Below are 13,080 nucleotides of genomic sequence, written 5' to 3'. Positions count from 1 at the left end.
GTCACCAGCATGGCTCCCCAAGAAGCAGCCGGCTGCTGATGGCATTATAAGCATCAGAGTGGAGGGAGCAGGTGTGTGAGGGGAAGGAGTGTGTAAGTGGGGGAAGGCCGGGGAAGGGTGCGGGGAAGTGTGCAGGGAAGTGTGCGTGTGTGTATGCGTGTGTTGGGAGGAAAGGAGGGATTTTCTGTGTGGGTGGAGGAGGAGGAAGAGGGAGCACATGGTGCGTGGGGGAGGGTGTAGTGGGCTGATGAGGGAGAGAACTTGTGAGGGGCGGGTTGCAAGTGTGTGGTGAGGGGACGCCGAGATGTGTGTGTGTGTGGTTGGCGGCATCCATAATGCATTTCCCTGCAGCTGGGAGTGTCCTATCAGGAGGCCATGGTGCTGTCACCCCTTAATGGGCGGACTGAGCTTCAGGAGGTGGGGGCATTGCTCAGGCTGCATGGGGATGCGAGGAGCACTCGAGCCTCACTGCTCTTCCGGGGCTGGAAAGGGGGATTAATTTGGCTGTTTACTCTGAAACCTAATGAGAGCAGCACTGTGCGCAATGGACAGCCTGTGTGAGGGAAACAGAGGCGCACACTGAGGAGAGGAACTGTCATATTCCTGTTTTCCACCCACCCTCTATGTACCTGGGGATGGTGGGGGCAAAAGCAGGGCTGCCTTAATGAACTGGGGTGGGGTGAGGAGAGAGAGCTTCTCTGAGGTAAATTTTGCCCCAAGCCATGCCTAGGAACTTCATGTCCTTACCATTCACCTCCAAACCATACCGTCGTCCCCCTTGGTGAAGCTAGGCTGTGAGGCTGGTCATAAACTCAGGCACTTCACTGTGTTGTGGTTTCCCACGTCCCATACCCCAAGCCCTTGTTCTCACGCCAACCAGCGTCTCTTATGCCTCTCACCTACCCAGGAGCTGCATGCTGCAGGCCGACTCAGAGAAGCTGCGCCAAGCCTGGATCCAGGCGGTTCAGGCCAGCATCGCCTCCGCTTACAGAGAGAGCCCAGACAGCTACTACATCGAAGTGAGTCCGGGGGCAGGGACAGGCGCTCGCAAGCTGTCGCAGCACCACTCCCGGGCATGGGCACTTGCTAGCATGTACCGGTGTTCAAACGATGACAGTGCCGGCCCAAAGGCAGCTGTAGTTTAGCAAACGAAAGGCAAGCTTACAAAGCGTGGTTGGGGATGTGATGGAGTGCAGTCCGGAAGCCCTCACCTTCCCCAGGATATACTCCTCTGGGGAACACTGAGGGGAGTTCACTCTCTGGTAAGATGAGACAAACACAAGGCACAAGGCATCGGTCTGGTACATACCATGCAATCATTTGTGTGCTGCTAGCCTTGGTGTGTAGTACTGGGGGGAAGAGAGGGGTGTGTTGTGTAGCACCGTCTGGTGACAGAAGTCACTAGCACAGGTGAAAGATTCATGCTTCCCTTCATCCACATCCCCAAACTCCGATTCAAAGGGAGTGAACAGACTGGGGTATCCTCAACCCTCCCCTCCCTTGGCATGAGCTCAGGTTTGTCTAGCTGACATTTTTCACCTGTGACAGTCACATTAACCCCCCCACACACACACATCCTCCCCAGTCCTTCCCAGTATGATTCTATAGTGTCTCCCTGGAATGGCAGAGCAAATCCTAACTAGCCCATCAGCCTGCCTCTCTGCCTGCACACACGTAACTCCCCGCCATCTGTCCTCCAGCAGAGCACACAGTGACTCCCCTTCTCTCTCTGCAGAGACTGGACCGAACCGCCTCCCCTTCCACCAGCAGCATCGACTCTGCCACTGACTCTCGGGAGCGGAGTATGAAGGGGGAGAGCATCCTGCAGAGGGTCCAGAGCATCCCTGGCAATGACCAGTGCTGTGACTGCGGCCAGGCGGATCCCCGATGGGCCAGTATCAACCTGGGCATTCTGCTGTGCATCGAGTGCTCTGGGATCCACAGGTACTGTGTGTGTGTGCTGCTCGCCCAGCCTGAGGGCCTGGGTGCTTTGCCTGCCTGCCGCTGCGGGATGTTGCGGGATGTCTGGCAGGAGCTGGTCTGTCATGTGTGTACAGTCAGGTTCAAAGGTTATAGAACACTCCTGAGTGTGTGTGTGTAAGGGAGGGAGAGAGAAAGAGTGAGGGAGACAGAACAGGGTGTGTGTATGTGACACACTCACTCTACAGGTTTCAGAGGAGCAGCCGTGTTAGTCTGTATTCGCAACAAGAAAAGGAGGACTTGTGGCACCATAGAGACTAACCAATTTATTTGAGCATGAGCTTTCGTGAGCTACAGCTCACTTCATCGGATGCATCCGATGAAGTGAGCTGTAGCTCACGAAAGTTTATGCTCAAATAAATTGGTTAGTCTCTAAGGTGCCACAAGTCCTCTTTTCTTTTTACTCACTCTGCAGGTACTATATACTGCTGTATACCCACACACGTATTATTTTCTGTCTACAGCATATGGAGCATTGATATATGTAGAGGATCCAGCACAAGGCCTACTACCACATAGACGTAAATGTAATCTCTTGGTTGTGGTAAAAATAGTTACCATATTTCACCTACAGAGCATTTTACAGAAACTAACTAATAAAATCTTCAGCCGTTCTAGAAGCTGTTATGATCTCTACTGCCAGCTACCCTGTCCTGGAATTTATGAAGAACTTCGTGGGTAAAACTGGGAGTCAGGAGATCTAGACGCTATTCCCAACTGCTACTGACTTGCCCTGTGACCCTGGGGAAGTCACTTACCCTTTCTGTGCCTTACTGTCTACATTTCTAACATGGGAATAATCCTTGCACACTTTTGTAAGGTGCTTTTGAGATCCGTGGCGGGAAAGGTGGTATATATGTGCAGATTATTATTAGTATTATCATTAGCATCCTCTGTGATATCAAACCACATGTGTGCTGTGCAATCCAGCTCTCACAGACAACCCTACAATAACAAGCCAGCACTCACCTGCAGTAGTGGAATGCAAGTGCCAAGTAAGGAAACCTAGTTCCATTCCAGGTTTCCTAGGACGGACTGTAAGTAAGGAGAATAAAAATAAAAAGAATTCAGTGACAAATAACTCAACTGGGTGCCTCTTTCGTTTGAAGAATTCAGTGGGAACCCCGCCAGGAGAGGGGGCAGTTCTGTATGTGTGGAATTCTCTCCCTCTCTAAATCGATCCCTTTTGCTACATCCATAAGACCTGGGTTTGCCCTCATTCACCCTGTGAGCCACTCACAGTTCTGCTTTGTTGTATAGAGTCTGTTTTGCAGCCTATAACCTGTCTCTGTCTCCCCTTTGGTTCTCTAGGAGTCTGGGCGTTCACTGTTCCAAAGTCCGCTCTCTCACACTGGATTCCTGGGAGCCAGAGTTACTGAAAGTGAGTGCTGATTTTCAGTGCCAGCAGGCTGAGGAAGTGGGGTGGGAGTCCCTGGTGGGATGCTGAGGGGGAGGTGGAAGGCGGCTGCTCTCCTGATTGCTTTGTTCCTCACTTGGTGTATCGCAGCTAATGTGCGAGCTGGGGAACAGCACCATGAACCAGATTTACGAGGCACAGTGCGAAGAGCTGGGACTTAAGAAGCCCACTGCGGGGAGCTCCAGGTAAGTCGAAGCCCACCCACCTCTCAGTCCAGTTTGGGGATGACTCCCCCAAGCTCTGTCATTGAGGTGCAGGCCAGCAGGGGGGTCAGTATATCTGCATGGAAGTGTTGTAGGAAATGGAAAGGGAGATCAGCTTCGCCCTACCCTGTCCAGCTACATAGCATGGCCTGCTGATGACAACCTAGACCTGCAAGTCACTGGGAGCTGCAGCTGCTCAGCGTCTCTGAAAACCAGGCCATTTGTTTAGAAGCCTGACTTTCGTCCCCTTGGTTGGAGGATTCCACCTTTAGTGACATGCCCAAGGCCACAGAGTGAGCCAGTGGCAGAGCTAGGAACAGAACCCCGGTATCCTGACTCTTAGTGCCTGGGTCTTCCTGGCCTGGCCTCTCCCATAGTCACTTACAAAGTGGGTGTAAAATCCGACTAACTCCCGCTGCATAAGGTCCAATGCACTGGGGAACCAGGCCCAGGATGCTCTGCCCTGATCTCCCAAGCTTAGCAGCATTCCTGCTGTGCCCCATCCTAGGGAGCAAGCCTGTTGATACATTTTTCACTGGCCTGAGCGTAAGGGGCATGAACTGTCCCAGCGCCATGGGAGATCAGCCCCTCCCCATGCGCTTTCAGGGTTCGGGGTGTGAGACGAGCCTGCAGTTGCCAGGCTCTCTTGGTAGGTTTAAATGAGCCCCGTATGGCACGGTAAATGCCTTTTTCTGCACTGCCCTCAGGCAAGACAAGGAAGCCTGGATCAAGGTCAAGTATGTGGAGAAGAAGTTCCTCAAGAAGTTGCCTACTGGGGAGGCCCTGGCGGAGAACGAGAGGAAACCCCGGCGTTGGAGTGTGAAGAAATGCCAGCGACACAACAGCACCACAAAAGCACCTACGGCTCGTAGGAAGTACCGGCATGAGGCAGGAAATGCATCGCCGGCCCCGCTCTCATCAGGTGGAAACCCGTTCCCCTCCTTTCTTTCCTATATACTGGGCTACAGCCACCTTTGTGCGTGCGTGCATGTGTGTAGCACTGTCCTCAATGTAGGTATATTGGATCTGATAACATGTCTGTGCTCCTGTCTCCCCCTAGTGGCTGCAGCCTGCAGAGGCTATAAGACCTAATACTGCTGCCCCAGCATGTCCTTTGCACAGGTCACCCATGGAATTTCCTAACAAGCTGTATCTTCCTAACAAGCCTTCTTAGTAGTAGAGGGTGGGACCATTACACTGAGGTGACCAGCAGGCCCCTTCTTTTGCTTCCTTTATACCACAGCTTTCTGTTCTTTCATTCGGTTCAAACCTCCTTTACTGTTTTTACTCAGCTGGCCCAGAATACAGTCCTAGGGTTACCAACTGCCCAAAATGTCATGGGATGGTGGTGATTTTACCCCCTCGTCCCTGCTCCCCATTTGTTATCGGCACAGATTTGCACACTTCTGAAGCACACTTGATGTTCAGGCTCAGATTGTACAAATGCGACCATGGGATTGTCTTTTTTCCTCCTCCATATTTAAAAATCCCTCCTTGCAAACAGCTGCCACTCTGGAGAGGAAATTCCGGCGAGACTCTCTCTTCTGCCCCGACGAGCTGGACTCCCTCTTCTCGTACTTTGACACCGGCACCGGCTCAGGACCACGCAGTAAGTACAAATAACACAGCTCTCCTCTGGGCACGTCTTTGCCTCCCACCTCTTCTAGGGCATGTGCATTGCACCCGACCAACGGCAAGGTATCTGTCTCACTGGAGAAGTGACCAAATCACACACACACTGGGGGAAATGTTTCAAGAGAGTGATGGGGAGTTACTTGCACAAACCCCAACCCACTGCCCTTTTTATTCCACTGTTTTTTTAAAATCTCTTTCTAATCAATCCCAGGCGTTTGTATTTTGGTGAATGGGATTTTTTTCGCGCTCTTTACCCCCAACCTGAGCATTTCACCAGCTGTTTCTTTTTTTTATTTTTTAGCAAGTCTTACTGCTAACATTTTTTTTTTGTGTGTTTGTGACGATTAACTCCCCTCACATTCCGTCCACCTTCCTCTTAGGTGCCAGCCACATCTCTATGCAGCACCCGCTGGCAGCTGGCCCCTGGAGTGGCATTGGTCCCGGTGGGAGCGGTATGCCGTTCCTCCTGGACGGAGGTAAGGTGACGCCATAGCAGCTAGCAGCAAAAGAGCCCCAAAGATATGACTTGTTCCAACCAAAACTTAGATGTATTTTTTGCAATCACATCATTGGAACTCAGATACCACCGTGATAGGTACCTTAGGAAGATCAGAGAGAGATAGGTAGACATTCTAGTGAAGCAAACAGCTGAAGTTTTTTAGACTCTGATTCAGCAAAGCACACACTTAATTTAAAGTACATGTTACGTCTCACTGAAATCAGTTAAAGACATGCTTTAGTGCTTTGCTGAGTCCGGGCTCCAAAGGTGCCAGAGCAAGTATCAGGAAAAGCTAATTTTCAGGGAACTCCTGGATTCAGAATTTTTAGCTAAACGATCCTTCTACCAGCATAGTTAGCGCTGGACTCTTCCAAAGCACTCTGCGTTATCCTAACATTGCTCCCGTTGAAGGCAATGGTAGATTTATTTAATAAATTGGTTAGTCTCTAAGGTGCCACAAGTACTCCTTTTCTTTTTAGATTTACTACTGACTTCCATGGGAGCAGAGTTAATTTAGTGCTGAGTGCTTTGGCAGATTCTGTGTACATGCCATGGGCGGCTCACTCCCTTAGGGTAAATCTGGAGTAATTCCATTGTCCTCATTGGAGTTGCTCTTTATTTGCATTGATGTTATTGAGAACGAAGTCTAACCCTTAGTGCACGTGGTCCTAATCCCCCACTCATATCTATGGAGGCAGACCTCTGCCCCTGCTCATATCCAGAATCCTGCTGAAGCCAAAGAGGTTGCACATGGGCACAGGTGTGTATCCGATTGCAGAACTGGGGCCTTTATTGGCCAGAGTTGGCAAATCTTGTAAACAGTTTTCCTCAAATATTGGTTCACATTTTTAACAAACTAGCCTGGTTGGCTGCATTCGCTTCTCTTTTGCATTCGCTTTCTACAAAACACTGCAAGGAGTTTGCTGGCAGGAACATTTGTCAAAGCAGCACATTGAAAATGACACATTGCAGAATATTCACACAAGGTGACATTTTAATTCTTACACTGGACACCTGATCCAAAGAGTTGCACTCATCCAGTAAAGGCACAGAAACAGCCTCTGAGGCCTAATCCAATCAAAACAGTTTGTCTTTTGGATATCCATTACCTGCAGGGAACTAATCCAAAGCAATCCAGGGGCCAAGGATTAGTCACTGACATTTTTCAAGAAATGATTTTGAATAATGAAGAAATTTGAGAAACTCGGGGCCTATTCATGGACAGTTTGGAAAAAAGGGAAAAGAAGCAAAATTCACCAAATAAACTATATGCTAAGAATTACCCTCCCTGCTGTAGTTATGGCCCAGGAGTTCACAGGCCTTTGGGCACCTCTGACAACTGGGACTCAAATCCTGCTTCAAGGTCAGAAATGAAATGAGTTTGATGTTCTTGATCTTGTGTCTAAGGGTGTATTGTCCCTATAACAAATCTGCCATACAGCACTATTCAACCTAACTGGGACCCTATGCTCAGGGGACCACCAGCACTGGAATATCCTTGTGTGTGTGTCATGGCAAGATTGAATGTATTGGCCGAGCTGAAGGAAGGAAGCTTTCTTGCCCCTAACATACCTGGCTTTGGATGATGCTATTACACCATCACTTTTATGAGTACGTCATTTTTTATGCAGGAAAAGAACTTGGGACTCGATCCTGCAAGATGCTAAGTGCCCTGTGGGAGGCGCTTAGCAGCTTTTACAGCCTTCCACCATTAGCTTACAAGAAAGTGACAGTGGATTGACAATCAATCAGCCACCCCTGTAAATAGTTGTTCTTTATATTAAACAAGTACGAAATCAAACCTTACCCTTCTGCTGTGCATACTAAACAGAAACGCTTGAAAAAATTGTTCATCGCTCCATGAAAAATCTATGTCACTCCTAAAAGTGATTTATTACTAATTTCCCAATGGCATATCAAGAGCACTGACAAAGAATAAAGTGCCTGATGTTTACAAATTTGGACCAGATTCTGTTCTGTCACCCCAGTGTAAGTTTGGAGTGATTCCACTTACATCATTGGTTTTACACTGATGTAACAGGTCAGCAGCTGGAACAAAATGTCGAACACAAAATGACTTCATTCATAAATTAACGGTGGTTGATTTTTCTCTTTATGTTTCTTGCAATTGTTTTTTATTGGTTACACTGCCAAATCTTATTATAATTTTGTGTTGAAAGGGAATTGCAAGATCAGAAGCCTGCTTTTAAACTGGCCAATACTTTATTCAGAATGAAAAATTGCTAATGCAGTTGCATTTAAAGGGAAGCCAAGCCAGCAGCAGGACATCACTCAGGTGTCTCTGTGTCCTTTTTGCATCTTTAAACAGTTGTTCCAACCACTGAATCCTGAAGTGAGAGGTTGTGAGTTAACTTGGTGGAAGTAACTGACTCCTATCATTGGAAGTCACAAGGGGCCCAAGTTGCCCAGTTTGCACCTTGATTTGGATCTGGATCCTAAATTCAGGTATATCCAAACCCTGGAGATTTTGGTTTGGGCCCATATCTCTACGGGACCATCCCATTCTGCTAGCGATTCACAAAGGGATGGGACATTTTTGTGGATATCAAGAATACCCAGAGTTATAATTAATGACAACAAATTTTTGGATGGGATATTAAACCTCATATTTCAGGGATTATTTGCAATGAGGATGAGACCTAATGTGAGGGGCAGATTATCCCACATCCGTTTTACACCTTCCTCTGATATGTCTGGTGCTGGCTGCTGGATTAGGTGGGCCTCAGATCTGATTCAGTCTGGTGGGCTCCTATGTTCCTGGAACGATTCTCCTTTGGTTTGCCTGCAGCTGTAACTGCAGTGGGAACTGGAGCGGAAGGTTCTGTCCTTTCCAGGAGGGAAGGAGAGTGCCTACTACAAACATAAAGTTCAGTGCGCTTGAAGGCAGGGACTCTCCTCCTTAAAAGTTGAGCGCCTTGCTCTGCCCTGGCATTCCGAGCCAGCCGGTGTCTCCTCGTACATTAGCTATGGTCCTTGCGGGGCTTGCTGGATATTGTTCTGGGGGCTGTGTGTAAGGGGCAAAGTATCAGACACTGTCTGGTTGAATCCTGTGTAAACACAAAGGATTGGGCATGATTTAGGGGGAGGGTCAGGCTGACTGGCATGTGACCCTTCAGGGGTTGCACCTTAGGAATGACTTAGTGGGGATCTTGTTTTGGGGGCTGTGTGTAAGGGGCAAAGTGTCGGACACTATCTGGTTGAATCCTGTGTAAACACAAAGGATTAGGCATGACTTAGTGGGGAGGGTCAGGCTGACTGGCATGTGACCCTTCAGGGGTTGTACCTTAGGAAGATCAGAGAGAGATAGGTAGACATTCTAGTGAGGCAAACAGCTGGGTTAGGCCCCCGAGTTGTGAGTTTCATTACAAACTCGGGGAGGCGATTCATGCCCGGAGCCAGTAAGGGGTGAGTGAAGGGGCAGCATCCCTTCGGAGACCTTTCTTCCCGGCCACGGGGGTTGCCCCCTTGGCATTTTCTCAGCTGCCACCTCCACAGAAGTCAGGGGCAGGGTGCAAAAAGGCTCTGCCATGGAGGTGCTGTGTGTCCTCGGTCAAGTCACTTCATCTCTTTGTGCCTCAGTTTCTGTGACATGTTTGCCCACCGTGGGATATTTAGCAGCCCAAGGGGGAGAGGGCGTTGCGAGGGTTCATTAGAGGAGGGGCGGCCCCTGGCAGATGTGAAGCACAGTATAAACTAACGGCCCAGGGAGCTGGGCAAGCTAACCCACCACAGGCAGTGACGGGTCAGCACATGCCGGTGACTCCCGCAGGGTGGTGGGAAAGCGCTCGGGAGGGCACAGCCAGGGCAGCTACGGATACAAGCAGAGCATTGTCATTATCAGCTTCTGACTCCGCACACCCCGCTGTAAAGTGCTCTCTGCGGCTGCTCCTTGCCGGCCGTTCACCACCCGGTCTCTGGGCCCCGCTCCTGGGGCTCGGGCCAGAAGGAGATGCAGCGGGAAAGGCTGGAGGGTCCCGCAAAGGCCCGGGGAGACGGGCGCCCTGCTACGCCACGAGCAGGCTTTGCCCACGTATTAACACGGTCTCGGTTTGTCTTCTGTTGGCCCCGCAGGTCTGAGTAGCGACAGCGGGCTGGGCGGCAGCACAGACGGAAGCACCGATGTCCTGGTGTTCGGCTCGGTGGTGGACAGCGTCACGGAGGAAGGTGAGCGTGACGGGCCTCGGCGTCGCCTCGTTGGCACGTGCCGCACTGCATCATGCTCAGGGATGCCTGACCAAAACGTGGGGGTGGGGGGCACGGGTTCGCCAAGCAGCGCACCTCCATAACCATCCCTGAGGGGCCGTCGGCTCTCCAGGGGGGTGGTAATCTCCCCACAGCGTTGCCAAGGGGAGTGACCCCTGTGGTGCCATGCCCTGAGCCCCAGAGCAAGGAGCAGTTCCCACCCTTTATGCCCGGGCTCTCTAGAGACGGAAGGTGTCACCCCCTAGCCCTCCCTGAGGTTCTCCAAAGAGTTGCCCACGCCTTACCCAGGTTCTTCCCTGGTGGGGATAGTCGCTCCATTCCTTCCCGGGGTCCCCAGAAGGGGAAGAGATCACCCCTTCACCCTGTGCGCTTGGGGCATGAGCCCCCGTCAGTAAACAAGGCCCCAAGGCCAGGAGGGGGCAGAAGGAATGGGAAAGTGGGGAGCCCCTTGGCAAAGCTCGACGTGGGGTCTGTGCCGTTGGCTCATCCCTCCTCTCTCTCCGTCCCCTCCCCGCCCCCCGCCAGAGTGCGAAGTGTCGGAGGAGTCCAGCGGCGAGGCGGAGATAGAGCAGGAGGCCTCGGACCTGGAGGACCTGCGGGAGTTGCACCCTGGCCTGCTGATTTACAAGGCAGCGCAGGCCAGGAACTTGCCTGTCATGGCAGAGGCCCTGGCACATGGCGCCGAGGTCAACTGGGTGAATGACGAAGATGAAAACAAAACTCCTCTGATTCAAGCTGTGATGGGGGTAGGTAGGGCTATGCAGACCCTGGGGGAGGCTGGGGGGCTGGTTCAGCAGAGCTGATAATGCAGCTGGTTAATGCCCTAGAGTCCTGTGTTTAAATCAGTCTCAGATGCCAAGTGTGCCTAGTTTGGTGGCATTAGAGGCTGTTTGTTCACACTGCAAAGGGGCTAGTGCTGGGACTGGAATCAAAGCGGGCGCTGCAGGCCAGGACTGAGGTGCATTGGCCGAGTGGCAGGTGGGGGCCAGCACTGGGATAGCAGGGGGTGCAGAAGTCTAGGTCCAGGTGCATTGGCAGAGGGAGGCCTGTACATCACCCGTGTGCATGTCACCAGGTACCAAGCCCAGTGCTGGCTGTTTCTAATTAGAAACTCCCCCTTTAAAATGAAGCCTTCCCTTCTTGGGGAAGGGATCGGATGAGGATTCAGAGAGTTTAGCCTGATAAGACAAGGAGGGAGACCCTTCTGGAGCTGCTTTGGGCATATTTATTCTTGCATGTCTATCTCTCCAACTGTAATGGATTATTTTGTGGTTTTCCATTTCTTGATATGCCTGACATTGCTGGGGCAGCCCTGGGATGGGATTCGCATTGTGAATGCTGTGTGATCTGCTTGACTCTTCCCCGGGGCAGCCTTGGTTTTTATCAGCAATCCAGCAGTGCAACAGGACTCAACAAAACTTCTCTCCCTCTTCTAAACAGGGCTCCTTGATAGCCTGCGAATTTTTACTCCAGAACGGAGCAGACGTTAACCAAAGAGATATCCGGGGCCGGGCTCCTCTGCACCATGCCACGTACCTGGGGCACACTGGGTAAGTCCCTCACTCACTCCCGAGCCCACAGGTTGGGTCGTACCGAAGAGCCCCAGTGGGCTGGTGCGGCTGGGTTTTTGTGAATCAATTATTTGAAAATCACACGTTTTTCTAGCTACTGGACAACAGCCTGTTTGGTGTGTCAGGGATAGAAGAGCCCAATTCCCCCGTGGCTGGCATAAATGGAACCCTATATGCTGTAGGTCTGACTCTGATCTGGTCTTGACTTCAGTGGAGTTACTTCTGATTTGCACCAGTATAAATGAAAGGAGAGCAGCATAGATTTATTTTTATTAGACTGTTTCTTTCTCCTCTTTCTGCTCTGATTCATAGCTGCTCGCTGCGTTTATTATGATTATTGTTCATGTAGGAGCCCTAGTCATGGACTCCAGTTGTGCAAGGTGCTGTACAAACACAGAGACAGTCCCTGCCCCAAATTCTCTCCAGTCTCGGCTCCGTTTTTCACCCTGTGGATTTATTTGTCCCCTTTCCCCTTCTCTGCTCCCATTTCCCAGCTCCTCTGAGTGTACTATGAGCTTGTCCTGGACGAATCCTCTAATGTTAGAGTTCAAGTTGAACGTTCGGTTCGGTCATGCAGCAATTGGGTGGGTTTGAAGTTAGGCAAAAAGTGTGATCACCACTGCTTCTGAGGACACGTAACCCTTTGGGGTGAAATTCACCCCTGTGCCGAGGGCAAGCACGGAGCATAGCGGCCACGCTGCATATGATCTGGTGTCACTACCCACTAGCGCCATCTGAGTGGGGCAATGGGGTTTGGGTCCCCCATTCACTCACTCACTGTCACTCATGTAGAGACCCACACTGGCCTCCACTCTGACACCCTTTGCTCCTGTGCAAAAGCCTGAGCGGGAGCTCGTCCCCTGTCCGGAGAGCAGGCTAGCCGTGAGAAGCACAGCGCCACTGTTGTGGTTCGGCCGGGGAACCTGTATTTCTGCTCTGAAGTCTTTCATTTCCCATTTTCAGCCAGGTCTGCTTGTTCCTAAAGCGAGGCGCCAACCAGCATGCAGTGGACGAGGATGGCCAAGACCCCCTCAGCATTGCAGTCCAGGCAGCCAATGCAGACATAGTCACCTTGTAAGTGTTGTCTACCTTTGGGGATATTGCGGCTGGAGCTAGGCCCCAGCTTTGCGAGCAATCTCCAAGCTAGTCAGGAAAGGATAATAAAACCTCTTCTCCTTTTTTCCCTCTTTCTCCCTCTAGGCTGCGTCTGGCTCGAATGAACGAGGAGATGCGAGAAGCCGAGGGCCCCTTCGGACAACCAGGTCAATATCCCAGCAACAGCCCCACTGAGCTCCAGTACAGGAAGTGTATACAGGAGTTCATCAGCCTTAATATAGATGAGTGTTAGTGACAACTCCCCACCTGCCTCTCCTTTGCTGTCTTGAGTGGGCTGAATTCAAGAATGCCGCCTGAGCCCCACCTTTGGTGTATATTGGTGTTTCTTGCAGATTGGCCTGATTCTGATGCCTACGGCAGAGAGTCCAAGAGCCACAGAGGAAGGAGAGGGAACTTTGTGTTAGTGTGTAATTCTCATGCTTGACTAGAGACGGT

At 51.0% G+C, this 13,080-nt stretch overlaps 1 protein-coding gene across 1 annotated transcript in view; it reads left to right on the top strand.

Moving 5' to 3' along the window:
• Positions 1–13,080, top strand: part of ACAP3 (ArfGAP with coiled-coil, ankyrin repeat and PH domains 3) — a 158,628-nt gene that overhangs the window by 131,100 nt on the left and 14,448 nt on the right. Inside the window, exons 14-25 of the mRNA XM_048824822.2 lie at positions 908–1,019; positions 1,736–1,944; positions 3,292–3,361; positions 3,488–3,582; positions 4,308–4,522; positions 5,105–5,209; positions 5,616–5,711; positions 9,827–9,919; positions 10,484–10,704; positions 11,399–11,508; positions 12,493–12,603; positions 12,730–12,791. Coding sequence (XP_048680779.1) covers positions 908–1,019; positions 1,736–1,944; positions 3,292–3,361; positions 3,488–3,582; positions 4,308–4,522; positions 5,105–5,209; positions 5,616–5,711; positions 9,827–9,919; positions 10,484–10,704; positions 11,399–11,508; positions 12,493–12,603; positions 12,730–12,791 — 1,499 coding nt within the window. The remainder of the gene's footprint in view (positions 1–907; positions 1,020–1,735; positions 1,945–3,291; positions 3,362–3,487; positions 3,583–4,307; positions 4,523–5,104; positions 5,210–5,615; positions 5,712–9,826; positions 9,920–10,483; positions 10,705–11,398; positions 11,509–12,492; positions 12,604–12,729; positions 12,792–13,080) is intronic.

Source organism: Caretta caretta, chromosome 18 (assembly GCF_965140235.1).
Source record: "Caretta caretta isolate rCarCar2 chromosome 18, rCarCar1.hap1, whole genome shotgun sequence".
Classification (NCBI taxonomy): Eukaryota; Metazoa; Chordata; order Testudines; family Cheloniidae; genus Caretta; species Caretta caretta.
Note: the sequence above shows the minus strand (reverse complement) of the source record. Positions and strands in the feature narration are given on the sequence as shown.